The sequence below is a fragment of the Dendrobates tinctorius genome, unplaced genomic scaffold (genome assembly GCF_039654945.1).
Source record: "Dendrobates tinctorius isolate UK_male_01 unplaced genomic scaffold, ASM3965494v1 ptg000290l, whole genome shotgun sequence".
Taxonomy (NCBI): domain Eukaryota; kingdom Metazoa; phylum Chordata; class Amphibia; order Anura; family Dendrobatidae; genus Dendrobates; species Dendrobates tinctorius.
Genome location: NW_027361957.1, coordinates 5461199 through 5487457, shown reverse-complemented (window position 1 = coordinate 5487457; position 26259 = coordinate 5461199). Strand labels below are relative to the sequence as shown.

Genomic DNA, 26259 nt, shown 5'->3' with positions numbered 1-26259 from the left:
AGCCTTTTCACATCTTAGTCAACAGTAAATAGAGAGTTTCATTTTGGTATTTTGTGTTTTCTAACTTTTTAGTGTTGGATGCATTATGAAAAATAATGAAGTATTTGTAAGGTCTCACGTGTTATTGACATTTATTGCATCAGTTGGATGTGGAATGCCCAAGAGGAAATTGCAAATGAGTCAAAAATAAATATCAAAATTGTAAGAAAATATTTTTTTCTTTTTTTTTTTTCCCTTCATTTTGATGGATCGTAGTCAACCTATCAACTGCACCAATATTGCCCCCGATTGTGTCCACTTTTCTTAATTTAGAAATTAATTTATGTTTTGAAATGTTAAGTATTTATCATCTCTCATAGTTCATGATTTCTCTATTTAGGTGTTGTCGGGGATTAACCTGTGCTTCGGCAATAGTTAATAAATATCCATCATTTATATAATAATCTTTTTTTATCATGTACTAGTTCAGCACCTTCTTTTTGTTTTGTTTTTTTCTTTCTAGGTTTTGATAGAGGAAAGGATGAAGTCTTACAAATCAAAGATGATTCTTCTCACTCCATGTCCAAAAGCAAGGTAATTGTCTCAAGCACCTTGCTGAGCGGCAGAATTCTATCCTATTTCTTCTAAGGGAGGCTAGAAGCAATTTATCAGTAATTCTAAAAGTGTCTAAATAATGTTTATCAGCAGTTTGTACATTAAGCTGTGAATAGATTTCAGGAAGACATTCTTGGTAGATAAAAAGCAGATAAAGGCAACATAGGAATTTGGAGAACTTTGTCACCCAAATCTTGAAATTTTCAATATAAATGCAGTACCCCTATTCTCAAGAGTCCAAGAAACAGAGATAAACGTAGTTCTTTAGTAGGGTTCTCTCAGTGAAATCTGTATGTCAGCACAGAATGACTGTTCAAACCAAGAACCGCCTCTCGGTGCACAAAGATGGGGACAATCTTTTAAATACACCTTCCCACCTGCTTTTCCCCTCAACCTCCACCCACCTTTGTGATTGACAATTCTGGCTTCATAGAGCCGGAGAAGGGAGGAGACACATGAAAACCAAGCAGGTGGGAAGGTTCCCTTAAATGTGTGGGCCCACCATGATGCACCTGTACTTGGTTGGAACAGTCATTTTGTGCTGGTAGCATCCCTTTTAAGGGAATTTGTCAGCATGATTTTACACCCCAAGCTATTTCTATGCCCATGTCACACTTTCAAACACAAGACCAGCAATATGTCTACATTGACCCTTGTATGAGGGTCTCGGGAGCTACAAGCATAGCTGGGATTAGTAGGGTGGTTTGACAATCAAGGAGAGTGCCGGTCCAGCTGGTGAAAACAGCCACAAAGGATAGATTTTTTTTTTTCGCTTGAACTAATAAATTATACTATTTTAATCAGGATGCTAGTGCTAAGATAATTACTTTTTTTCTTGATTTACATTGACAGTCCATTCTTCTGTTACTGAGAAATCAGCACTTGAATTATTGCGCAAATGAGACTGAAGCGTTATTCATAAATCTGAAGCCTCTGTCGCTCCAGCTCTATTCCCCGCTCAGCACCACCTCCTCCTGCATGACTAGCTGCTCGCTTGCCTGCAGGTACACATAACAGCATTTTTCAGTCGAGAAGGAGGTGTTGGGTGGGGGGGGGGGGAATGGAACAATTCAAATGCTGATTTCTCAGGGACAGACTGGCATATGAAGGTATTGCTGGACTTGTCTGTGTCAATGCTAAATGCACATGTAAAAAGGTCAAGGTGGTGAAATCATGCTGACAGATTCCTATTAAGAGAAAATCACTAGTGCCCACTCTGTTTCCTGAACATCACAGTAAGGCCGGAGCGGGATCACACATGCGAGAAACTCGGACAGGCCTCTCACGTCAATACTCGGCACTGCCGCCGGCACTCGGGAGCATTTCTATGCAGCCGCGCACTCCGGTCCCGAGTGCTGGCAGCAGTGCCGGATATTAAGATGAGAGACTCGTCCGTGTTTCTCGCATGTATGATCCTGGCCTAAGGTGTAGAGATGGCTATACTATAGGCTATAGAAAATTAACATTGGAACAAATCATGATAAGCTTTTTATGTTATTATTTGTAGTCAGAGTCTAAATTATACAATGGATCTGAAAAGGACATTGCTGCAGCCTCCAGCAAACTTACAAAAAAAGAGTCTCTTAAGGTAAGTTTTATGTTTATGTTTTATGGCTATTTTAACACCACATTTATTTTATAAGTTAGAGATAAGCAACAGGAGTATTCCTGATCATCTTCACACTACCGGTATCTCAAAGGAGTTAACAGGTGGACTGTATTGGCGCTTGCAAAGCTGAGTCAACGATTGTGGCTGGCCTCCTCCATGCAGTTTACATTTCCAGCAGTTTCACTGGCTGTGGTGGGCATACTTGTGGTGTTACATTTCTGGACACTGTTATTTACAATGTATGGTTATCTATTTTTTTTGTTCATCAAATCCACAGGGATAAATGTGTTTACTTTTTTTTTTACTGTTTGTCTTTCTTTGGATTTGTTCACATCTGCATTGTGGTCGGTTTATAATGAATGCCACTGATCTATTATAGCACAGCTGACAGCAGTGGTCCTTGATAGACCTTATTGACTTGTATGAGGTCTATCGGGTCCTGCTAAAGGTTGCATCCAGTGGCGGATTAAGTGGACTATGGGCCCGGGGCTGTTCATAAAACCTGGGCCCCTGTACCCCCCTTCCCACCTGAGCGCTGCGGTCCCCGTGCGGGAATTGACAGCCGTACGGACCGCAGCACTTGGTTTGCTGCGGGTCCATACGGAAAACCCGCCACCATTCCACCACGTGTGGACATGGCCTAAAAAGACGTTGCACATAAGCTGTAGGCCTACGGCCAATACGCACAAAATCGCCCAACGTGATCCTGGCCATAGGGGATCCACTTTAATGTCCTCACTTTAATTTGAAGTCCCCTTACTTCATCCATTGCAGTCCCCTATCACCCACTCACTTCATCTGCAGTGCCGCTTCATCATTTGCAGCCCCTTATCCCCCCTTCCATTTTATCATGTGCAGTCCCCTTCCCCCCAACTTCATGTGCAGCCCTACTCCCCCATCATCATGTGCAGTTAATTTTACCCCCACATCATGTGCAGTCCCCCTTACCCCCAATTCATCATGTGCAGTCCCCCTTACCCCCAATTCATCATGTGCAGTCCCCCTTACCCCCAATTCATCATGTGCAGTCCCCCTTACCCCCAATTCATCATGTTCAGTCCCCCTTACCCCCAATTCATCATGTGCAGTCCCCCTTACCCCCAATTCATCATGTTCAGTCCCACTTACCCCTTAATTCATCATGTGCAGTCCCACTTACCCCTTAATTCATCATGTGCAGTCCCACTTACCCCTTAATTCATCATGTGCAGTTCCCCTTATCCCCCACTTCATCATGTGCAGCCCCACTTATCCCCCACTTAATCATGTGCAGCCCCACTCACCCCCCCTTCATCATATGCAGCCCCACTCACCCCCCCTTCATCATGTGCAGCCCCACTCACCCCCTTCATCCTGTGAAGCCCCCACTCACCCCCTTCATCCTGTACAACCCCAGTCACCCCCCCTTCATCATATACAGCCCCCAGTCACCCCCCTTCATCATATACAGCCCCCAGTCACCCCCCTTCATCATATACAGCCCCCAGTCACCCCCCTTCATCATATACAGCCCCCAGTCACCCCCCCTTCATCATATACAGCCCCCAGTCACCCCCCCCTTCATCATATACAGCCCCCAGTCACCCCCCTTCATCATATACAGCCCCCAGTCACCCCCCTTCATCATATACAGCCCCCAGTCACCCCCCCTTCATCATATACAGCCCCCAGTCACCCCCCTTCATCATATACAGCCCCCAGTCACCCCCCCTTCATCATGTACAGCCCCCAGTCACCCCCCCCTTCATCATATACAGGCCCCAGTCACCCCCCCTTCATCATATACAGGCCCCAGTCACCCCCCCTTCATTGTGTACAGCCCCCACTCACCCCCTCCCCCATTTAATTCATTTTATAAATAAAAAAGTTCCCCATACTTACCTCACAGCCGGCTCGCTCCCCAGCAGCGCCTCTGCTTTCAGCATCCTCCGGGACATGTCGGCGCGTGCACGATGATGTCATCGCGCACGCCCGACATCTGACCCGGAAGTACAGCCGGAGCTGAGCAGCCGTCAAGGTGACGGCCGTGCACAGCTCCCGGCCCCTCATAGAATGTGACGCGGGCGGCTGTCTGCTGCCGGCGGCGTCACAGCACAGGGCACGGCCGGCCCTGTACAGGTGCTGGGGGAGCGGTCCGGGGGGCATTTGCCTCTCTGCCACCCGGCCCAGCCCGCCCCTGCCCCTGCCCCTGGGCCCCCAAAAAACCTTGGGCCCGGGGCGACCGTCCCATCCGCCCCTATTAAGATCCGCCATTGGTTGCATCCATTTGATTATAAAAATGGCGCTCAACAGAGCCTAATGGACACTACTTCTGTCTAATAGTTTCGCTAATATGCAAAAGTCTGTTTTCTTCATTAACATATTTTTGTCTATTCTTTCAGGTGCAAAAGAAAAATTATAGGGAGGAGAAAAAGAGGGCTACAAAAGAGTTGCTCAGCACAATCACAGATCCATCTGTTATTGTTATGTCAGATTGGCTCAAGGTGAAGCAAGACAAGCCATTATATTACACTTCCTAAAATGTTATTTAATGAATTTTTAATATTGATCTGGTCAAAAAAGAAAGTGTAACCAGTTTACCCGAACAGCTCACAGCATGCAGAAGCAGGGAAAACGTGTGTAAACGTTTGTAGCTATTCCACAAAAAGTGAAAGATTCCAGTTTCTTAAAAGTCCAAAAATGTATTTAGGCTATGTGCACACTGGGCGGATCCTCCCGCGGATTTTACTAAATCCGCAGGTCAAATGATCTGCATTTCTCCTCCGGATTTAGTGCGTTTTTGTGCGGTTTTACTGCTGTTTTTGTGCGGTTTTCCACTGCGGTTTTCCACCTGCGGATTTGTAGAATGGAGCAGGTGGAAAACTGCAGCAAAACCGCACAAAAGAAGTCACATGCTGCTTCTTTTATTCCGTACAAAATCCTCGCGGAAAAATCCACAGCATGTGCACAGCAGATTTTTTTTTTTTTACATAGGCTATAATGGTACTGTACATCACCTGCAGTTCTGCTGCAGATCCGCAGGGCCAAATCCTCTGCGGATCCGCAGCAGAATCCGCACCGTGTGCACATAGCCTAATACAAAATTAAAAACTGAATGCATGAATCCATAGTGTGAGAAGGAGCAACACGTTTCAAATGCTCTCCGACATTTTCTCAAATTTAATGACAATGAATCAGAGTAAGGTTAGAAACATTGGTGTAACCAGTAGAGATCATTAGATAAATCACATGACATAGAAATGTAAAATAAAAACAAATATGACAACCTACAAAATATAAATAAACATATAAAACCGAAGAACAAATATGAAATTCAGAGAAAATCAATGAAACATACTTTATTTGTGAGCATTCAACAAGCCTCCAGGGTAACAGGTGCCAGGTTGTATATCCAAAACGTTTCCCTTCTTAGGTGTCTCCTGGCAGCTCCTCCTCCAGGGAATTTCCATACCCTATCAATGCCTGAAAATCTGAAAGACGTTGTACAGTGTTAATGGTGAGTATCTCTGAAAATCTCTGTTAATGGTATCTCTGAAAATTGCTTGTTGGATCATGTGTGAGTTTATTTGGATGTGTCAAACAACATATATCGATTTGTGATCATGTCCCTGGCGACTTGGTGGTGGTCTTGAACGCGAGTATGTACAGATCACAAATCATGTCTATATTGGATGACACATCGACTTATAGAAAAAAAACCTGACACATGATCCATCAAGCAATGTTCAGAGATACCATTAGCATCACTGAGTGAGGTTTTTCTCTGGGAGTTCTTACTAAGTCACAAAGGGATTGTATGATAGAGGAACATCCTATTTTACCAATCCTACATGCCCTCCCCAAGGTTCATAAAGCGATCATTCCTCCACCAGTGAGACCCATTGTCGGGCATAGAATTAGGGAATGGCTAGACTATCTGCTTCAATCATTATCCTAAAGAGCTCCAGGATTTCTCAAAGAATCCAGGGACATAATGGACCAGTTTGCTAACGTCACTAGCGCAGAGTATTTTTCCTGTTTATCTGCGACATTGTTGTGTTGTATACATCGATTCTCCAAGATGTTGCTATTGATGATTTTGAATTCTATTTGTCAAATTATAGTGATTACTCTAATGATTTGTGTCTATACTTTATCCAAATAACAGTTTCTTATGATTCACAATTATTTTTCATTTGATAATTATTTTTTTTTACAATGTAGGGGACTGTCCATGGGTGCAAAGCACTCTTTTCTGGCAAATTTGGTGATGTCCTTTTGGGAGGAGAATTATTTGTACTGTGATGACAATCCATGGCCTGACATGCACTATGAGCTGTGAGGTCTTATTTAGACAGGTGTGTGCCTTTCCAAATCAAGTCCTATCATCAGTTTAATTAAACACAGCTGGACTCCAATGAAGGAGTAGAGCCATCTCAAGGAGGATCGCAAGGAAATGGACAGCATGTGACTTAAATATGAGTGTCTGAGCAAAGGGTCTGAATACTTATTTGACCATGTGATATTTCAGTTTTTATTTTTTAATAAATTTGCAAAAATTTCTACATTTCTGTTTTTTTCAGTCAAGATGGGGTGCAGCGTGTACATTAATGAGAAAAAAATGAACTTTTTTGAGTTTACCAAATGGCTGCAATGAAACAAAGAGTGAAAAATGTAAAGGGTCTGAATATTTTCCGTACCCACTGTATATTGACAATATTCTCCATCTGTAAGGAGGATATATCTGCTTTACCAGAATTTATCTGAGATCAATCATTGCAATTTGTCATTTACTCATGTTGCTAATTTAATATCTATTTCATTCTTAGACTTACAACTTGAATGTATTTGTGACAAAACAATTTCTACTTCAACTTTTTCCAAACCACTATCCATCCGGTAACACAAGACTTCATGGTGACAGCACTCAGCAAAAAGCAGCCGACAGCACAGCAGGGACTAAGAGGATGCAAGTTCAAAAGTTCATGAACCCAAATGAACAAAAATTTCTCCTTCGCCTCATTGGGGGACACAGAGACTGTGGGTGTATGCTTCTTGCCGCTAGGAGGCTGACACTAAGTGGGAAAAAAAGAGGTTAGCTCCTCCTCCGCAGTATACTTCCTCGCCCCTATTGCGGGCGGAAATCATTTTTTTGCTTAGTGTCCATGGAGGCACACGTCTGGTTTTTCTCTCCAGACTTTTTTCGTCTTTTTCTCATGAAGATGTGACAGGGGCAACGGATCCTATTGAAAAGGTCCGATTTCCCCAAACCACCAACGGGCGAGCATGTGCGATTGTCCCTCCACGTATCCTCTCCCGCGTCGTGGGACACAATGCCGGACTTAGCCCTGACCACCCCTAGCTATTGAAACCATGGGCTGTACAGAGGCACAAGACTAGTCCGTGCGGCCCCCACTGCTCCACCAATGCTCAGACTGCGGTGCTGCAAGGTGGCGGACGGTCCCTCTCACTCCCTGAAGGGGTTAGATGGAGCTAGGGTCCCTGCACCATCCTATTTTTTATCAAAGGCCCCCTTACATACCTGCGCTCAGGCTGAAGAGGATCATCGGTGAGGAGAGGGTCTGGGAGGGCTCCTGCGAAGACTTTGGGCTGGAGCCCACAGCGCGACCACTAGCCATGCAAGAGAGGGCGCAATCCGTCAGGCAGCAGCCTGGGACAGGAACGCCGCGCCAGTCAGTAGCGCCTCTTTTTGTGGTACCGCTTCCCCCCGGTCGGGTAGGGGAGAAATTGAGGCCGCGGCTTAGGCCGGAGCTAGGCCGCGGCTGGAAGTTCCGCCCCCGGGGCCGCACATCACTTCCGGTGGCCCGCTCTGCACTGGGCGGCGGTAAAAATCGAGGCCCCGGCTTCGGAGCGCGGCTAGGCCGCAAAGCGGAAGTACCGCCCCTAGAGCGGTTTTTACAGGCTGGCGCGCGCCACAGGCTGGCGCGCGATTTAAAGGAAGCATTCAGGTCGGGGGGCGCAGGACTGGGGTAAGTGCTGCCCGAGAGGCCACGCCAGCATGTCCGAAAAGGCAAAGACGCACACGTTCTTTTACGCTGCATGCATCTTTTGTCGGGCTGCGTTTCCGCAGGCGCAGAGCAAGCGTTTATGCAAAGCCTGCGAATCCTAACACACCCAGGAGCCCTCCCCTGCAACCGTGACCAATGTGTCAAATTCCCCGGAGTGGGCCCGATCAGTGTCAGTCCATGGTGTCGCTTACGAGAGCAATAGAGTCCCTTCAAGTCCCAGATAGGGGCAGGGACAGTGGCTCGCCACCTTTAGAGGGAACCTCCACCTCACTAGAGCCTCCGGCCTGCAGGGGCCGCTCTCACTCCAGGCAGACCCGGAGGAAACGAATCCACACGGTGTTGTCCAGTCCATCCGGTGCCTTGGCATCCGTAAGCTCTGCTTCTCGCTCCCCGTAACCAGTGGTTAATAGCGAGCAGACCTCAGATTGCAACTCAGACGAGCCCCTTGACCTGGACACTCCAGGGTCACGTGAAACAGTGGACAGCCTCATAGAAGCCGTCAATCAGACCCTGGGGATTGAGGATGATCCCGCAGCGGCTACAGGGCATAAGGTGGCATTTAAACAAGTGAAGCGGCCGCACAGAATTTTTTCCTCTCACCCTGAGTTTGAGGACATAGTGCAGCGGCACAGAGAACGTCCAGACCGGCGTTTCTCGGGTCAAAAGGCACTCGAAACGAGATATCCGTTTGCTCCGGACCTCCGTAAAAAATGGATGGAATCCCGATAGTGGATCCTCCGGTGTCACACCTGGCCACTAAGACCCTGTTATCTGTCCCTACTGTTTCCTCGATTAAGGATCCCACGTGACCGCCTTATTGAGAGCCTAGCTCGTTCAGTATATGAGGCGTCAGGGTCTGCACTCGCTCCCTCGTTCGCAGCAACTTGGGTAGCTAAGGCTATGATATCATGGTCAGAAACATTAAACAAGGTCGCGCAGGAGCAGGCTCTACCTGCAGAGATTTCTGAGGTCGTAGGTCAGATGGCGATGGCCGGAGACTATGTAATTAATGCATCTTTGGATGCGGCAAATTGTTCGGCACTTGCTGCCAATGCAATCTCTATGAGAAGAGCCCTGTGGTTGAGGACATGGCGAGCCGATTCTACTTCCAAGAAGTCCTTGACTTCCCTGCCGTATCAGTACGGGGAAAAGTTGGATCAACTTATCTCAGACTCCACAGGAGGAAAGAGCGGTTTTCTCCCTCAACAAAAGGTTAAACCGCTTTTTCGTCACCCGGTTCAGGCACGTTTTCGGGCTTTTCACAACCCCGGGTGGACTACGGGGCCCAATTCCGCCGCCTCTGGCCGCCCCAACCAGGATAGGGAGCGGCAGGTCTCATATAGAGCCAACCCATTGGGGAGAATGCGTGCTCAGCAGGCCAGAACGAGGGGATCCAGATCCCAAAGATCATCGGCCAAATGACTCGAGGTCTTTACCAGACGACACCAGCAAGGTGGGCGGCTGCCTACTCTGTTTTCTAAACAGATTCATCAGGATCAGACATTTCCGGATGGAGTCTCTCCGTTCAGTCATATTGGCCATGGAGCAGGGAGAATACTTGGCCTCAATAGACATCCAAGATGCATATCTGCATATTCCCATTTTTCCTCTTCATCAGAGGTTCCTACGCTTCGCCATCAACGGTCGACATTTTCAGTTCGTAGCGCTACCCTTCGGGCTAGCCACGGCTCCCAGAGTGTTCACAAAGGTTATGGCAGTTGTCATGGCCATACTGCATTCTCGAGGCATAGTCGTCGTCCCTTATCTGGACGACCTCTTGGTCAAGGTCCCGTCAATATGGGCATGCGAGGAAAATGTTAGCATCACGCTGGATACTCTTGCCTGTTTAGGGTGGTTGGTCAATGCGAAGAAGTCATCCCCTGTGCCAGCTCAGAAGATCTCCTTCTTAGGAATGATCTTCGATACTTGTCGAGGATTGGTGATTCTCCCTCAGGAAAAGGTACTAGCTCTCCGGCAGGGAGTCCGGACACTTCGCCAACCAGTCCCTCATACCATTCGATCTGGGATGAGGATTCTAGGAAAAATGGTGGCAGCAATGGAAGCAATACTTTTCGCCCAGTTCCATCTTCGCCCCCTGCAGCACGCCCTCTTGTCAGCCTGGGACAAGAACCCTTTCATGCTCGATCGGCGGTGTCGTCTGTCCTCTCAAGTCAGGCAGTCGCTCAGATGGTGGATAACCAGTTCCTCTCTGACCCAGGGGAAACCCTTTCCCCCAGACCATTGGCTGGTGGTGACAACTGACGCCAGTCTCCTCGGCTGGGGAGCGATGTTTCACCACCACACAACCCAGGGACGGTGGTCGCCACAGGAGGCACGCCTCCCGATCAATTTATTGGAGATACGAGCAATCCGGCTGGCATTGCAGATGTTGAATCACTTTCTAGCAAGCCGCCCTGTCCGAATTCAATCGGACAACGCCATGGCGGTGGCTTACATAAATCACCAAGGGGGCACTCGCAGCAGAGCAGCCATGCGCGAGGTGGGGCATGTTCTTCAGTGTGCCAAAGCAAACCACTTGGTGATTTCGGCAGTTCACATCCCAGGCGTGGAAAACTGTGTGGCAGACTTTCTCAGCCGGGAGGGTCTTGCGTCCGGAGAGTGGTCTCTACATCCCGAGGTCTTTCAGCAGATTTGTCAACGGTGGGGAACTCCTGATGTGGACTTGATGGCTTCCAGAGTGAACGCCAAGGTGCCCACATATGTCACTCGGGCCAGGGACCCGAAGGCAATCGCTGTGGATGCGTTGATTCTGCCATGGAACCAGTTTCGCCTCCCATATCTATTTCCCCTGCTACCAATACTTCCGAGAGTCGTCAAGAAGATCAAGACGGAAGGTGTCCAGGCAATTCTGCTGGCCCCAGATTGGCCCCGTTGAGCGTGGTGCGCAGATCTAACGCTGCTGCTCGCCGACGTCCCTTGGCGCCTACCAGAGTGCCCGGATATACTCTCTCAAGGGCCGATTTGTCACCCGAACTTAGGGGCCCTGTGTTTGACGGCATGGCCATTGAATCTTGGATTCTAACCCAGGCAGGGTTCAGGAGCAAGGTGGTCGCTACAATGATTAGCGCCCGGAAGCCTGCTTCAGCACGAATTTACCACCACACCTGGAAGGTGTTCTTCGCTTGGTGTCGAGGCCACGGTGTTTCTCCGCTGAGATTCTCGATCTCCAACATCTTGGCTTTCCTCCAGTCGGGGCTAGACTCGGGCTTGGCCCCAAGTTCCCTCAGGAGACAAATATCGGCCTTATCCGTCCTGTTACAGTGCAGAATTGCTACCAATTTGCAGGTGAAGACTTTCATCCAGGGAGTCTCCCACTTGGTACCTCCCTATAAGGCGCCTATGGACACCTGGGACCTTAACCTGGTCCTAAGTGTTCTGCAGGAAGCTCCTTTTGAACCGCTTCAGGATGTCTCTTTGAGGTACCTTTCCTGGAAAGTGGTGTTCCTAGTGGCCATCACTTCTATCAGGCGTGTTTCAGAGCTGTCGGCCCTATCCTGCTGAGCTCCGTTCATCACTTTCCATAAGGATAAGGTGGTGCTCAGACCAGCCCCTCCATTTCTACCGAAGATCGTGTCCTCTTTTCACATTAATGAAGATGTTGTCTTGCCTTAATTTTGTCCAGCACCGGTGCACCGTGTGGAAAAGGCTCTTCACACGTTAGACCTGGTAAGAGCCCTCCGGAGGTACGTGTCGAGGATGGCACCCTTTCGTCAGACGGACACGCTGTTCGTGCTCCCCGAAGGGCGCAGGAAGGGACTCGCTGCCTCAAAATCGACCATAGCCAGATGGATTCGTTTGACTATTCAGGAGTCCTACCACTTTAGAGGCACACCGATTCCAGCAGGAATCAGTGCGCACTCTACTCGGGCAGTGAGCGCCTCTTGGGCGCTTCGGCATCAGTCTTCGACGGAACAGGTTTGCAAGGCAGCAACCTTGGCCAGCCTGCACACATTTGCCAAACATTACAATATCCATACTCAGGCCTCAGCGGATGCGAGCCTGGGTAGAAGGATTCTCCAAGCAGCGGTGGCGCACCTTTAAACAAGAGGTGCATGTAGCTTGGATCGGTGAGTTAACTCCCACCCAGGGACTGCTTTAGGACATCCCACAGTCTGTGTTCCCCAATGAGGCGAAGGAGAAGCATGGATTTTTGTGATAACTCCCCGTAAAATCCTTTTCTCCGAGACGCTCATTGGGGGACACAGCACCCACCCTGATTGCCAGTTGGCTCTTGTGTTGTTTAAATTAATATGTGTCTACTTATTTGATATAAGGGTGGTGTTTTCCTTTGAACATGTTGTACCCGTATTGAGGTTGAGTTTGTTGTCCTCCTACTGCTTTGGTACCAAACTGATTTCCGCCCGCAATAGGGGCGAGGGTGTATACTGCGGAGGAGGAGCTAACCTCTTTTTTTCACTTAGTGTCAGCCTCCTAGCGGCAGAAGCATACACCCACAGTATCTGTGTCCCCCAATGAGCGTCTCAGAGAAAAGGATTTTACGGTGAGTTATCACAAAAATCCATGTAAGAAAAGGAACAGCATCCAATCCAGGTGAAAGTCGTATCAAAGATTTATTCTGCCTGTATGAAATCCAACGTTTCGGCCATATTGTGGCCTTTTTCAAGTAAAAGGCCACAATATGGCCGAAACGTATTTCATACTGGCAGAATAAATCTTTGATACGACTTTCACCTGGATTGGATGCTGTTCCTTTTTTTACATTCATGCTGACAGCAGTCATCCCAGACATATTGTTAAGTCAATCCCGTTAGGTGAATTTACACACATCACAAGAAATTGTACGAAACTAGCTGCTGAATAAGAGCATGCTTTCAAAAAATTAAATCTCCCTTGCATCCAAACCTTTTGTTTCTCACCATGATCGTCATACAATGTCTTTCAGAGTTTCGGGCATTGAAAGGGTGTGCATATCCCCTAGAGGAGGAGACGCATTCTAACAAGAGCGGCGTTTTGGATATACTAACTTGGCACCTGTTACCCTGGAGGCTTGTTGAATACTCGCAAATAAATTATGTTTCATTATTGATTTTTCTCTGAATTTCACATTTATTCTTTCGTTTTGTATATTTTCATTTATATTCTTTATCTTGTCATATGTTTTTTTTTTGTATATTGCTATATCATGTGATGTATGTAACTATTTTTCATTGGTTACGTTTATAATCTTACTGTGATTCATCATCATTATCATGAGAAAGAACTCAGGAGAGTGTTTCAAATGCGTTGCCCTTGATCACACCATGGTTTCATGCATTCAGCTAAGGAGCTGAAATGTTTCACTTTTTCTAAAATACATATATACCACATTTGTGATTTGATATACTGTATACTGTTTAACTTATTTCAGTCTAAGCATCTTGATATATGTTTTTATGTAGATTAGGGGAACTTTAAAAAGCTGGACAAAACTGTGGTGTGTATTAAAGCCGGGAGTCCTATTGATCTACAAAACCCCCAAAAATGGACAGTGGGTAGGCACAGTTCTGCTGAATGCTTGTGAGATCATTGAAAGGCCCTCTAAGAAAGATGGGTTCTGCTTCAAACTCTTCCACCCACTGGAGCAGTCAATCTGGGCTGTGAAGGTGAGCAGTATATACACGTGAAAATCTTTACAAATTTGTGGTAATGCAGGTTTCATGTTTAACACTGGATATCATTGTCCTTTTTTCCAAGGGTCCTAAAGGTGAAGGAGTAGGATCCATTACTCAGCCATTACCAAGCAGTTATTTGATAATTCGAGCCGCCTCAGAGTCAGATGGTAAGCGCTTCTATTTCCTATAGGAAAATTAGGTTTACAGTATTAGAAAAACATACTTGTCCACACGTTGTGGGAGTTTGTAAATTAGTCCTATTTACTTCCATGGAGTTGAGCTGCAGTAGCAGATAGAACCTATAGATAAGCACAACTTAAGAGATAGATATTCACTGCTTAATGGGAATCTGTCAGGAAAGTCAACCCTCCTAACTGTCTATAAGGGCAAGCAGGTCATAGAAAGATGAATAAACAGATACCTTCATATCTGCTAGCTGATGTCTTATTCCAGAGAAATCCTTGTTTTCTTAATATATAAATGAGCTGTTAAGATCTATGGGCCGGACACAGATCTTACTGAAAATCTGCCTCTAGAGCTTATTTTAAATGAAAGTGTGTTTTACCAGTGTGAGACATATAATGACTGACATTCTGCTCTCCTCATCTCATTTCAGAGCTGTGTGTGATTTAAACTAGCACAATACAGCAAAGCTGAACTTTTTCTCAATACAAGTGCATCTGCATCTCTACTCTCCTAGTTCTGTCAGCTTTTCTATACTGCCCATCCTCCACACCGACTTGGGGGGGGGGGGGGTGATTAATAGTGATAGTTGTAAACAGGCAAAGCTCTGCAGCAAAGCTGAAAGGAGAACTGCAGATGTTAGTAATGAGGTAAAGGTCACTTGTACTGCTCTCTTCCTCCTCACTGGCTGCCTGCAAGATGGAAGTTGAAGAAGTGTTAGTTGTAATCAGCACTGTGAGAGTAGAGCTGCAGATGTGTTTGTAATGATATAAAGTTCAGTTCTGCTGTACTGTGAGGTTATATTCATACAAATCTCTGCAGTGAGTTCAGGAGATCAGACTATTACTCATTACACATCACTCTGGTAATGTCTCCTTTAATTTAAAATAAGCTCTGCAGGCAGATTCTCAGGTAAATCTGTGTCCTGCTCATAGACCGTAACAGCTCATTTACATATTAAGAAAAACGTAGATTTCTTCAATAACATATCAGATTGCTGATATCAAGGTATCATTTTCTTCAACTTTCTATGATCTGCATGCTCATACAGGTAGCTTAGGAACGTCAATTCTTCTGACAAGTTCAGTTAAAGGGAATCTGTCACCCCATTTTCGGCTTATAAGCTGCCGGCACCGCCATCAGGGGTTTATCTACAGCATTCTGTAATGCTGTAGATAAGCCACCGATGTAACCTGAAAGATAAGAAAAACATGTTAGATTATACTCTCCGGGGGGCGGGGCAGGTGCAGTGGGTGTCGCGGTCCGGCGCCTCCCATCTTCATACGATGATGTCCTCCTCCTTGCTTCTCCCTCTGCTCCTGCACAGGCATACTTTATCTGCTCTGTTGAGGGCAGAGTAAAGTACTGCAGTGCGCAGGCGCCGGGAAAGGTCAGAGAGGTCCTGCGTACTGCAGTACTTTACTCTGCCCTCAACAGATTAAGAGATTGACTTTGGCCATAAGATACTGGCTGTGGTAATAATCATTTGCCAGAATCTTGGTTTACTTATATAATGGACATCTCCATAAATGAGCTTAAATATTACAGATGGCAGGTTACTTTCATTCTCACAAAATTAGAATATCATCAAAAAGTTAGTTTATTTCAGTTCTTCAATACAAAAAGTGAAACTCCTATATTACAAAAAGCCATAATCATCAACATTAATAGAAATGACCACATGAAATAGAGCACTCTGTTTGTAATGACTCTATATAATATGAGTTTCACTTTTTGTATTGAAGAACTGAAGTAAACTAACTTTTTGATGATATTCTAATTTTGTGAGACGCACCTGTACATCCCAGGATTTCAGCTTACAATAGGTGGTGCTTCTCTCTGAAGAGGCAATTTCCATATTAAATTTCCCTGGCATGTCACTCTCCACAAGGAGAAACCTTACCCTTTAAACCTCAGTCCAGAGCCTCTCACCTAGCCAAATCAGTTCTCATACTTTACACTGATGAGGGCCAATAGCTCGAAACACCGTGTCTGCAGATTGAGATTCTAATTTGGATTTTATCCTAAGTCATATTACAAGACTCATCAAAGGGTTGATTGTGACTTGTAGGATCGCTACTACCAACAGGTGGTGCTATAGAGTTCAGGTCCTCTTTCTCTGAAGAGGCAATTTGCAGAATACATCAAAGTAATTCATGATTCAGAAAAGAAATAGTGCAGAACTTTCATGGCCTCCTAGTATATCTACATTTATCTATATTAATGGGAGTATTATTTCTAGCCTCGTCTCTGCTCTCTGGGAGTAAAGTAAATTTCCAACCCAGCAAACCTACACCTCCACTAATAAATCTGACTCTGTTCATTCCGCTTTTTACATTTCAACTTGTTCTGTGACATCTCTGTTTGGATTTTGGTGGGTACTGCATTGTGTCAGTAATACTTCAATGACACAATTACTCTTTATGGAGACGGTTGGAGAAACTGCTTATGCCAGGACAGTCCATTACTGTGCAAGTGTACGGAAACAGCACGTTTACAGTGATCGGGCTGGCCAGCCTTCAGCGTTCTCCATGTGCATTGTGTAATATAAATCGTCATTTATCTACTGCTTCACAATTGGATACATTCACCATAAACTGCCAGATCATTTTCTTTATAACAATGGTTTATGAAAAAAGAAAGTTTTAACTGATCCCAAACTTCTGCCTAATATCAAATGACCAAACTTGCTATTCGTAGCTCAGACAAGCCATTTTCCAATATATATGAACTACAGATAATTCTCCATATTTCCTCTTACAGGGAATAATCTGTCACCATGTTACCCCATCTGAGAGCAGCATAATGTAGGGGCCGAGACCCTGATTCCAGTGAGCTGCTGGCTGTCATTTTGTTAAAATCACTGATTTATCTGCTGCAGATCTGTTATCTATCTGAGTGCTGAACTGTATAACTCTGCCCACACCACTGATTGGCAGCTTTCTGCCTATGCACAGTGTACGCAGAAAGCTGCCAATCAGTGGTGGGGGTAGGGTTATAGAGCGCTCGTGAATATGGAGGACTACATGACAGCAGGTTTACTAGTCCGCTAATGATCTCAGTGATTTTGTCAAATCACAAGCCCAGTAAGTGACCGATCGCTGGAAGCAGGGTCTCTGCCTTTACATTATGCTGCTCTCAGATTAGGTGGCATAAACTTGCTGACAATCTAAGAATATGATATATTTAGTAGGAAAACACAGGAATGAAGATTTTCAGTGGTGTTTAGCTAGAGCAATAAGCCATGCTTTATTTCCTCTTTTTTTTTGTTCTGACAGATTTCCTATATTCATTATTGCAAACTCTACTTACCTACTGACTGTAGATTGTCTGCCAGGTTTCTCTGGTATTGAAATGCAGTTGGCTCTAATAGAAACTTTTTTCTACTGCTCTGTATTTAATAGTCACAGCCTCCCCTCCAGACATCTGCCTGATAGAAAACAGAAGAGGCAGACTTCTTATTCTTTATTTTACTGCCATATTGACATCATATTCCGCAGCGCTTTACAGACCTCATCATCACTGTCCCCATTGGGGCTCGCAAGGTAGTATGTCTTTGGAGGAAACCCACACAAACATGCGGAGAGCATACAAACTCCCTGCAGACGTTCTCCTTTATAATGTGAGGTAGGTGAATGGAGAAGAAGCCTTTTTTCCTACTGCACTGTGGTGATGTCTGTAAAGCGCTGTGAAAATGATTGGCGCTGTAGAAATATAATGATAATCACCGCCTCACCTCCTGGATGTATTGTGTCATCTGACATAAAATAGATTTGCATACTCTGTATGCTCATGAAAGAAATGTTGTGGTATAAGTATGAAAGTAAATCACTGAAGTACACACACTTAGTTTATTAGTAGTTTTAATGGAAAATGTTAGCCACAAATAGGGGAAAAAGTCTATTATTTTGTGTGTTACTGCAAAGCTTTGTGCTCTGTGTATTCTGTTATAGGGGTTTTCCACTACTTTAATATTGATGCAACATTCTTGGGGTAGATCATCCATTTTAGATTGTTGGGGGTCTGACATCAGGCACCCCTACTAATCGCCAAATAGTAGATCAGCATCAGTTCTCTGCAATAACCACTAAACAGCATGTGCGGTTTCTACTCCATACACAGTTTATATCTGGCTATAACCAGAGCTGATTACAGCTGAAGCTGATCAGTCTCAAACTCCCACCAATCTGATGATGATGACCTTTTGTCAATAGCGGACAACCCCTTTAAGTGTAGGTTTGCCTCTGATATAACAGTAGCTGTAATTTTCATCATGTGTCAATCAGAAATCTTGTTTTAATACCTTTTGACAAAAATAGAGGGGTTTTATTTGGTTTCGTTATTTTTTTATCAACCAAAAGTTTTTGTCGTTTTTATTTTGGTTTGGTAGCAATCCTGTGGCAAATACAACCATAGAGTAATAGGAGTGACACGTATTCTTACAATGGCCTCATGTAAATCTCTTTTTATACTAGGTCGGTGCTGGATGGATGCTCTGGAGCTGGCTCTGAAATGCTCCAGTTTGTTGAAACGCACCATGATCAGGGAAGGTAAAGAGCACGACCTGAATTCCTCTGGGGAGAACAGTCATGTCAACTTTTATGGTCTTCTGCGAGCAAACAACCTGCACAGCAATGAGAACTTTCAGTAAGTAAGGGTCCCGTTACACTTAGCGACGCACCAGCGATCCCGACAACAATACAACTTGGTAAGGATCGCTGGTGCGTCGCTAAATGATTGCTAGTAAGCTGCCAAACAGGCAGATCTCTTCAGCGACGCAGCAACGATCCATCGATCAAACACAGCGATGTGCGCTGGCCAGCGGGATGCCAACGACGAAAAAATGGCCCAGGACATTCCTGCACAATCAGCGATATCCAGCAGGGGGGCCGGTCGCTGCTGCGTGTCACATGTAGCAAGATCGCAGGCAAGATCGCTGTTGCGTCACAAAATCGGTGACACATTATCTCGCTATGTGAGACGGGGCCTTTAGTCTGGCTGCATCCTTTCATCGTACACAATCTGTTCTATAGGTACAGAAGGATTTGGACTCATCTCTTAGTGATTGGTCATCCAATCCTAAGGCGCCATGTCAGCTTAGGAATTCACCAGTCAGAGCGCTAGACGTCAGCATGACGCGGCCGCTACTGACATCAAATCTTAGGGTGCCACGTCAGCAAAGCAATTCACGAATCGGAGAGCGAGGCGTTAGCATGACACAGATGCTATTGTCTTCCAATCCTAAGGCGCCATGTCATCATGACGATATCCAGGGCTGTAGAGTTGGTAAGCCAACTCTCCAACTTCTCAATTTCCCTTACCCCACGACTCCGACCCCACAGCACTGGTCACTACTGAGCATGTACAGAAAGTGCATCACAGATTCGTCTCATCAAAAAGCCCAGATCCTCAGATCAGGGACAGTACAGACATTTATAGGGCATTTCATAATGTTGAAAGCATTTACAGCACATGCTGCATTGTACTACTGAACCCAATTTATTATATATTTTACAAGTCAGTCGGTCCATTTTATTCCAACTCCACCAAAATGGATACAGACTCCGACTCCACATCCCTGATGATATCGATTACGACCTCGTATCTCATTGGAGTACTGGAGACAACAGTACTCCAATCATCAGCTACGATTGGTAGCATTAGGCGTGTAGTTATTTCCTGCACTTTAGGTACGAGCTTTCACATTGGTTGTGACTATATGTACAAAGGCTATATATAGGAAGCATGTCTGGCTGGTCACCATTCATGCCATTGTCCCATCCCCTGATGACTCCGCACATGCGGTGGAACATGTTGGGGGCACGTGTGCTTTAATAGTATGTCCTGTTCTGCCAGTTAGTGATGACCCACCGGGTGTTATCAATTGAATAAACATAGGAAATTATCCTTAAAGTCATTAAATTGCAGGCAAATTAGTAACATCATTTTATCAATACCCCATATGCATTTTAGATTTAGTCTTAAAAATTAAGTTTTATGGCTTGTTAGAGGGGGATTAAACATGGGGTTCTCACCTTCTTGTTAATACATTTACTGGTGCTTATCTTTCATCATTATCTTGCCCTTCCATCAGAATAGTGCTAATGTTCACCTCTTCAGCTGAGTGGCTTTCTGATCTTAGAAGCCAGCTTCATTTTTACAACATATGCTGGTGCATTCTTCTTTTCCTGAATGAATTGCTCCATGTTAACATTATGGAGAGCTGATCTATTTTATTACACTTTGTCTGACTAGGTTGAATGACAGTGAAATTGAAAGGCAGCACTTTAAAGACCAAGACACCTATTCAGATAAATCTGATAAGGAGAATGACCATGATCACGAGGAGTCTGACAATGATGGACTTGGTAAAAGTGAAGAGAGTGACAGTGACACCTCAGAAAGGCAGGATGACTCTTTTATTGATCCTGAACCTTCTGATCTCATTAAGGAAACCTCCTACATAGAAGAAGCACATGAAGAGCTGGGGGAGGTAAGCAGAATATCATGTCTAAGCACAGTTTAAGGTGGTGGGTTTAGTAGACAGACCATTGCAGTAGTTTTCTCCATATTTTATGGCTTTCTGCAAAGGAATCTCAGTACTTTTCCAGTTGGAAAATAAAACCTTGCCAAGTGTTTCAAACCGGGTTTTAGTTGAAAATAAAACTTTATAGTAGATAATCTGACATTTGCTTACTTAAAGGGGTCTTCCCATAATGGACATATAACTGTCTGATGATTGGAAACTCTGTTGATCACTAGAAACAGGGTTCTGAGCCACCATTTCTCCCCACTCATTGAGGAGAAGTTTGAATGGGGCATGGGTCATTTTGCTTCTTTCAATTTATTTGATGTCCATGTAAATTTCTCTTCCTTTGCAGCTTTCCGGTGAGGAAAATCTGTACCTTGGACCCTACTCTAGTGATTGGTGGCCAGCAGAGTTCAGAAATGTCTCACCATTATGGGAAAACCCTTTCAAAAGGAATTGTACGAAAAGAATCTACACAGCAGGAAATATGATAAAATAGCAAAATAAGCAATCCTCACCTATTGCGGGAAAAGCGATAAAATAGGAAAATAATCTATGCTCACCTATTAAATTTCCATGCTCTTCAATGCCGCCAATGGTGGTCCTTGCAGTTTTCAGTTTACTTCAGCCACCATCTGCTGTACTTTCATGTGACCACTGCAGCCAATCACTGGCCTTAGCTGTGATGCCTGCATTTATGGCACTAGAGCACTACAGCACATGATTGGCTGCACTAAACACACAAATATAGGTAGAGCTGACGCAAAATAAAAATAGCGGGGACCACCAGAGTGAAATTTCTGTAGCAGGAGTTAAAACACGAGGATTGCCTGTTTGTCTTTCTAAAATTTCCTACCGTTAGAAAAACATTTTTAATTCCTGGGCAACCCCTTTAACCATAGGTAAAACAAATATATGCTGCTATATGAATACGGCCTGTGCAAAGCTTGCTCAAGAGTTAAGGAAAGTGGCTACTTTATGGAATACTTTTTGTAAAGATTACACAGATTCCTACTAAAGAGCGGAAATAAGTGACTGTTGTATATGGCTAGTGATCCACGGAAGATTCCATGTAATGTTGAGTATGTGCCTTTCTATATCTCCTTTATCTTGAAAGTTTTCAACTCTTGAAAAAATATTTTTTCTTTATATGGGAACTGTACTTTCAACAAACTTGCATAAATAAGACTCTGTGTAACCTAATAAAATTCTTCTTTTGTTCCCACTTATGAACCATTTGTTCCCTTATCACCTGCCTTCTGAACTCACCATTCACTATGAGGAAAAAAGTTAAATCTGTCTTGGTCAACACAAGATGGACTGCCAATACAGTGATGTTAGGTCACTTTGTCCTGCTCTGTAAAAAGTGGAGGGGGAACAAAGAGTGAGGAACAGGCAGAAGGAGACACAGAAATATCATGCTGAGCTTTCCAAAGGCGATTTGCATATGGTGTTTTTTAGGCATTTTTTAAGTGGAAACCGCTTTAGGAAAAGTTCCTATTTTGGGAAGTTATATTGCATTTTCTTTTGAAGAAACTATAAAACAATTCACTAGTATGGCAGTAGTATAGACTATTCTGGAGATTGCGGAGTACAATATGTACAGAGCAGGTTGTTTTGGGTTGGGATCTTGTTTTGCACTTTTTGATTTCCTCTTTTCACAATACCATACTATGTCCAGATGATGTTTTCAACATCTTGGCACTTAACCACGCAAGTCTAGTGTTTGTATTCATAGCAGGCAGGGCTGTTGTGAGATAAATAAAGCTGTACATCAGTTGCTATTACATGACGGACATTGCCTTTATATTATTTGTAAGAGCTTTATTTACACAATTTTTATTTCCAAGGCCGGTGAAGCATCACAAACCGAAACGGTGTCAGAAGAGCACAAGAGTCTGATCTGGACATTACTGAAGCAGGTTCGGCCCGGAATGGACTTGTCCAAAGTGGTGCTGCCCACCTTCATCCTGGAGCCCCGCTCTTTCCTGGACAAGCTGTCTGATTATTATTATCATGCTGACTTCCTGTCTGAGTAAGTGTCAGCACGCCAGACTCATGAAAATATCTCGTGTGAACCTACCATTAAAGTCTAGAGAATCGGCTGCAGATTATCATGGACAGCAACATGGATTCTAACTCGTTTATCTTATATTTCAGGTTTCATCGGGGACTTATCTACAGCATTACAGAATGCTATAGATAAGTCCCTGATGGCGGTGGCCGCATCTCATAGGCCAAAAATTAGGTGACAGATTCACTTTAACTAAAATATTTCACTTTTTTAAAAATAATGCAGTCATATGTCGACTCCTAGAATGAGCCAAATAATTACATCTACATAAAGGCAGCAAGGAAAACGGAGTGTGGCGGGCCTGGAGAAGCATCAATGCAATCACTAAATATGTGTTTATGATCCATATTGCTCTCATGAGTACTCTAGCTGCGGAAGCATTTGCAACCTATGGAACATACTATTAAATTGTAACCCTCACCCCTTAATTTTAACTTTACAGATCTTCTCTAATCATCATATGACACCTGGTCACCAATTCTAGCTCTCCTAATTGTCTCTCCGTCAATATTCCCTCATGCAAGCAGACTTGCAGACAAATTAAATAATCATGGAGGCTAATGTTAACTGCGACAACCGACTAATAATTTTAGGCTTCTAAAGTCCAGAAAGGACTGTTAGGGTCCCGTTACACTAAGCGACGCTCCAGCGATCCCGACAACGATACGACCTGTTAAGGATCGCTGGTACCGTCGCTGCATGGTCGCTAGTAAGCTGTGAAACAGGCAGATCTACTCAACGATGCAGCAACGGTTCGGCGATCCGTATAATGACCTTGGCAGTCGTTGGGACCTTGTCACACAGTAGCTATGCTGAGGACTTACGCCTGTGTCCCTGAGTTCTGCGTCGCCAACAAGGTCGCTCGTCGGCGTCAAACACAGCGAAGCCTGCTGGCCAGCGGGACGCCAACGATGGAGAAAATGGCCTAGGACATTCGAGCACGATCAGCAATATCCAGTGGGGGGGGGGGGGGGGGGGCGGTCACCGCTATGTGTCACACATAGCAAGGTCGCTGTTGCGTCACAAAACCTGTGACGTTTCAGCGATCTCGCTAACGATCTCGTTTTGTGAGACGGGGCCATTAAAGACTAAAATGAGATTGCTTAGTTTTGAGCATTCTGCATTTGGCTGGGCACCTTGTATTTAGAACGTTACTCCATCGCCTAGAGTTATGTGTTCCAGAATGGTTAAAATATGAAACATTTATTGATTATGAAACAAGAACAAACATCTTACTTAACTTCCCTTTGGCCCATTAACATTTGATGAATATGTATGGATTAAAACAAATGCAATCAGAACAAACAATGACCATGTTATATATAGCAACTAACTAAAACTTCTATCCATATCATACATCAATACCAAAAAAAGAGGAACCTGCTTTGATACTTTATTTAATTTGAATTTGTAGAAATGATAAAATAAGTCATAGATTTATTTTTTTTTTACCTTTTGCACAGTGCAGTTCTAATGAAACATATATATTACACCATGCTTAAACAAGTAGTAGCCCAAAATGTCACATAAGAAGAAAGAGGTATCTCAGTAACGTATCAAATAGCAAAGTCAAGATTGTGAACACCTCCCCATGTTTGAAGAATGTGTGAATTTGTCGGGTGTGATCAATAAAAGGGGTTGTCCAACTTATAAAAATTGTCTTTTTCCCAGAGTGCCACATTTGCAATGGACTTTCTGATATTGTAATTCAGCCTGACCCTAGGGAGCTCAGCTTAAACACCAGACACAGTCCATTGACCAGTTTGGCATCATTTGTAGAGAAAGACAATTACTTTTGGGGTTGTCAGTACTAATATATTGATTATCAGTCCATGGAACATGTCATCAATATCAGATTGGAGAGGATCCTGGCATCAATCAGCTGCTACCTTCTTTGGTGACAACCGGATGTAAACGATTTATAGAGCCTTTGTAAAAGCAATAGATATGCTAGACCTGGATAACACCTTTTACTAAATTGTTTGATGTCGAAACCACAGCATTAACCCCTGTATAATAAACGGTAAACCTCCCCATTCTACTTCCAGTAGAGTCTCTGATTTTGATGGTTTGGCTTTTGCAGGGCGGCTATAGAGGAGAATGCATATAGTCGAATGAAGAAGGTTGTGAAGTGGTATCTTTCAGGATTCTACAAGAAACCAAAGGTTGGATTCTTTCTTTAGACTTCTATTTTACTATTTTATGCATTCATTATGTAAATGACCTCAGTTTGGACTGTTGTTTTGTGTAGGCGATTTCTATATGAATAAGACTGTGGCCCCCACTAAGTAATGCTGGATAAGGAACCAATATTGATAGTTCTTTATAAATGAGGTTATTCAAGCCCTCCCCCCCCATGATATTGATAGTTCTTTATAAATGAGGTTATTCAAGCCCTTCCCCCCCCATGATATTATTTGCCTTTTGTTACACACTTGCTCAAATGAGTATTCTTTCAATGAACTGGAGAGCCAAATACTCTAGATTCTGCTACACTGATACTTTGTAAAGCAGATATAGCATGTCTCATGTACTAGAAACCTTACTGTTTGTTTTAGAAGTAAAGACAGACATTTCCTTCTTCTTTGATTACACAGAAAAACATTTTTCGTTTAGGGGACGTCTACTCAATGTTGGTGTCAGTGAGAGTCCAGCCAGTTTGTCTCCTTGTAAAGGGTGTCAGCCCAAACTGAGCACAACAGCTTTGTAGGTGCTATAGTCCTTATAAAAATCGCATCTTTTGGCTGGATTCCCTTGTAGCGTAACCCCTTCTCAATGGGGTATATTTCTGGGTTTTATTTTTAATTTTTCCTCCCTTTCTTCCCAGAGCTATGACTCTTATTTTTCTGTCCACATAGACATAGGAGGGCTTGTTTTTGAAGGACAAGTTGTACTTTTGAATAACCGCATTAATTTTAACACATCGTGTACTGGAAAACGGGAAGAAAATTCCAAGTGCGGAAACATTGTGAAAAAAACTCAGTTGTGACATTATTTTTTAGAGAATTGTTTCTACAGTGTACATCTTGTGGAAAAATTACCTCGCAATATGATTCTGCTCATCAGTACAATTACGGTGATGCCAAACATCCAGTTATTTTATTCTTGTAGTGATGAAAAAAAATCAGAAATTTGCAAAAAAAAATAATTTTCTTGGTTGTCGCCATTTTCCAAGACCTGTAATGTTTTCATTTTTCGGTCAATGTAGCTATGTGACAGCTTTATTTTTGCGGGCTGAGACAACATTTTTATTTAAACCATTTTGGGATAGATGTGATATTTTGATTGCTTGTTACAGCATTTTTTTTGTAGAAACACAACAACTAAAATACCGTCATTTTGGTGGTGTTGAATATTTTTCCGTTGATGGTTTTTACTGATTAGGTTAATGATTTTTATATTTTGGTAGATTGGACTTTTTTGAACACGGTGATACCACATGTGTAGTTTTTATTTTTCTATTATCTTTATTTTTAACCCCTTTCTGCCATCGGACGGAATAGTACATCCGATGGCAGCACCCCCCCTTTGATGTGGGCTCCGGTAATGAGCCCGCATCAAAGCCGGGACATGTCAGCTGTTTTGAACAGCTGACATGTGCCTGCACTAGCCGCGGGCGGAATCGCGAT

General features: G+C 44.1%; 1 protein-coding gene across 8 annotated transcripts in view; it reads left to right on the top strand.

Annotated features, from left to right (window-relative positions):
- Window positions 1-26259, top strand: part of OSBPL8 (oxysterol binding protein like 8) — a 423538-nt gene that overhangs the window by 358698 nt on the left and 38581 nt on the right. For all 8 annotated transcript variants that reach the window (XM_073560013.1, XM_073560011.1, XM_073560012.1 and 5 more), the window contains 9 exons: window positions 503-573; window positions 2102-2182; window positions 4585-4686; window positions 13632-13835; window positions 13927-14011; window positions 18503-18674; window positions 20283-20520; window positions 22407-22591; window positions 24714-24795. In XM_073560013.1, the coding sequence (XP_073416114.1) occupies window positions 503-573; window positions 2102-2182; window positions 4585-4686; window positions 13632-13835; window positions 13927-14011; window positions 18503-18674; window positions 20283-20520; window positions 22407-22591; window positions 24714-24795 (1220 nt within the window). The remainder of the gene's footprint in view (window positions 1-502; window positions 574-2101; window positions 2183-4584; window positions 4687-13631; window positions 13836-13926; window positions 14012-18502; window positions 18675-20282; window positions 20521-22406; window positions 22592-24713; window positions 24796-26259) is intronic.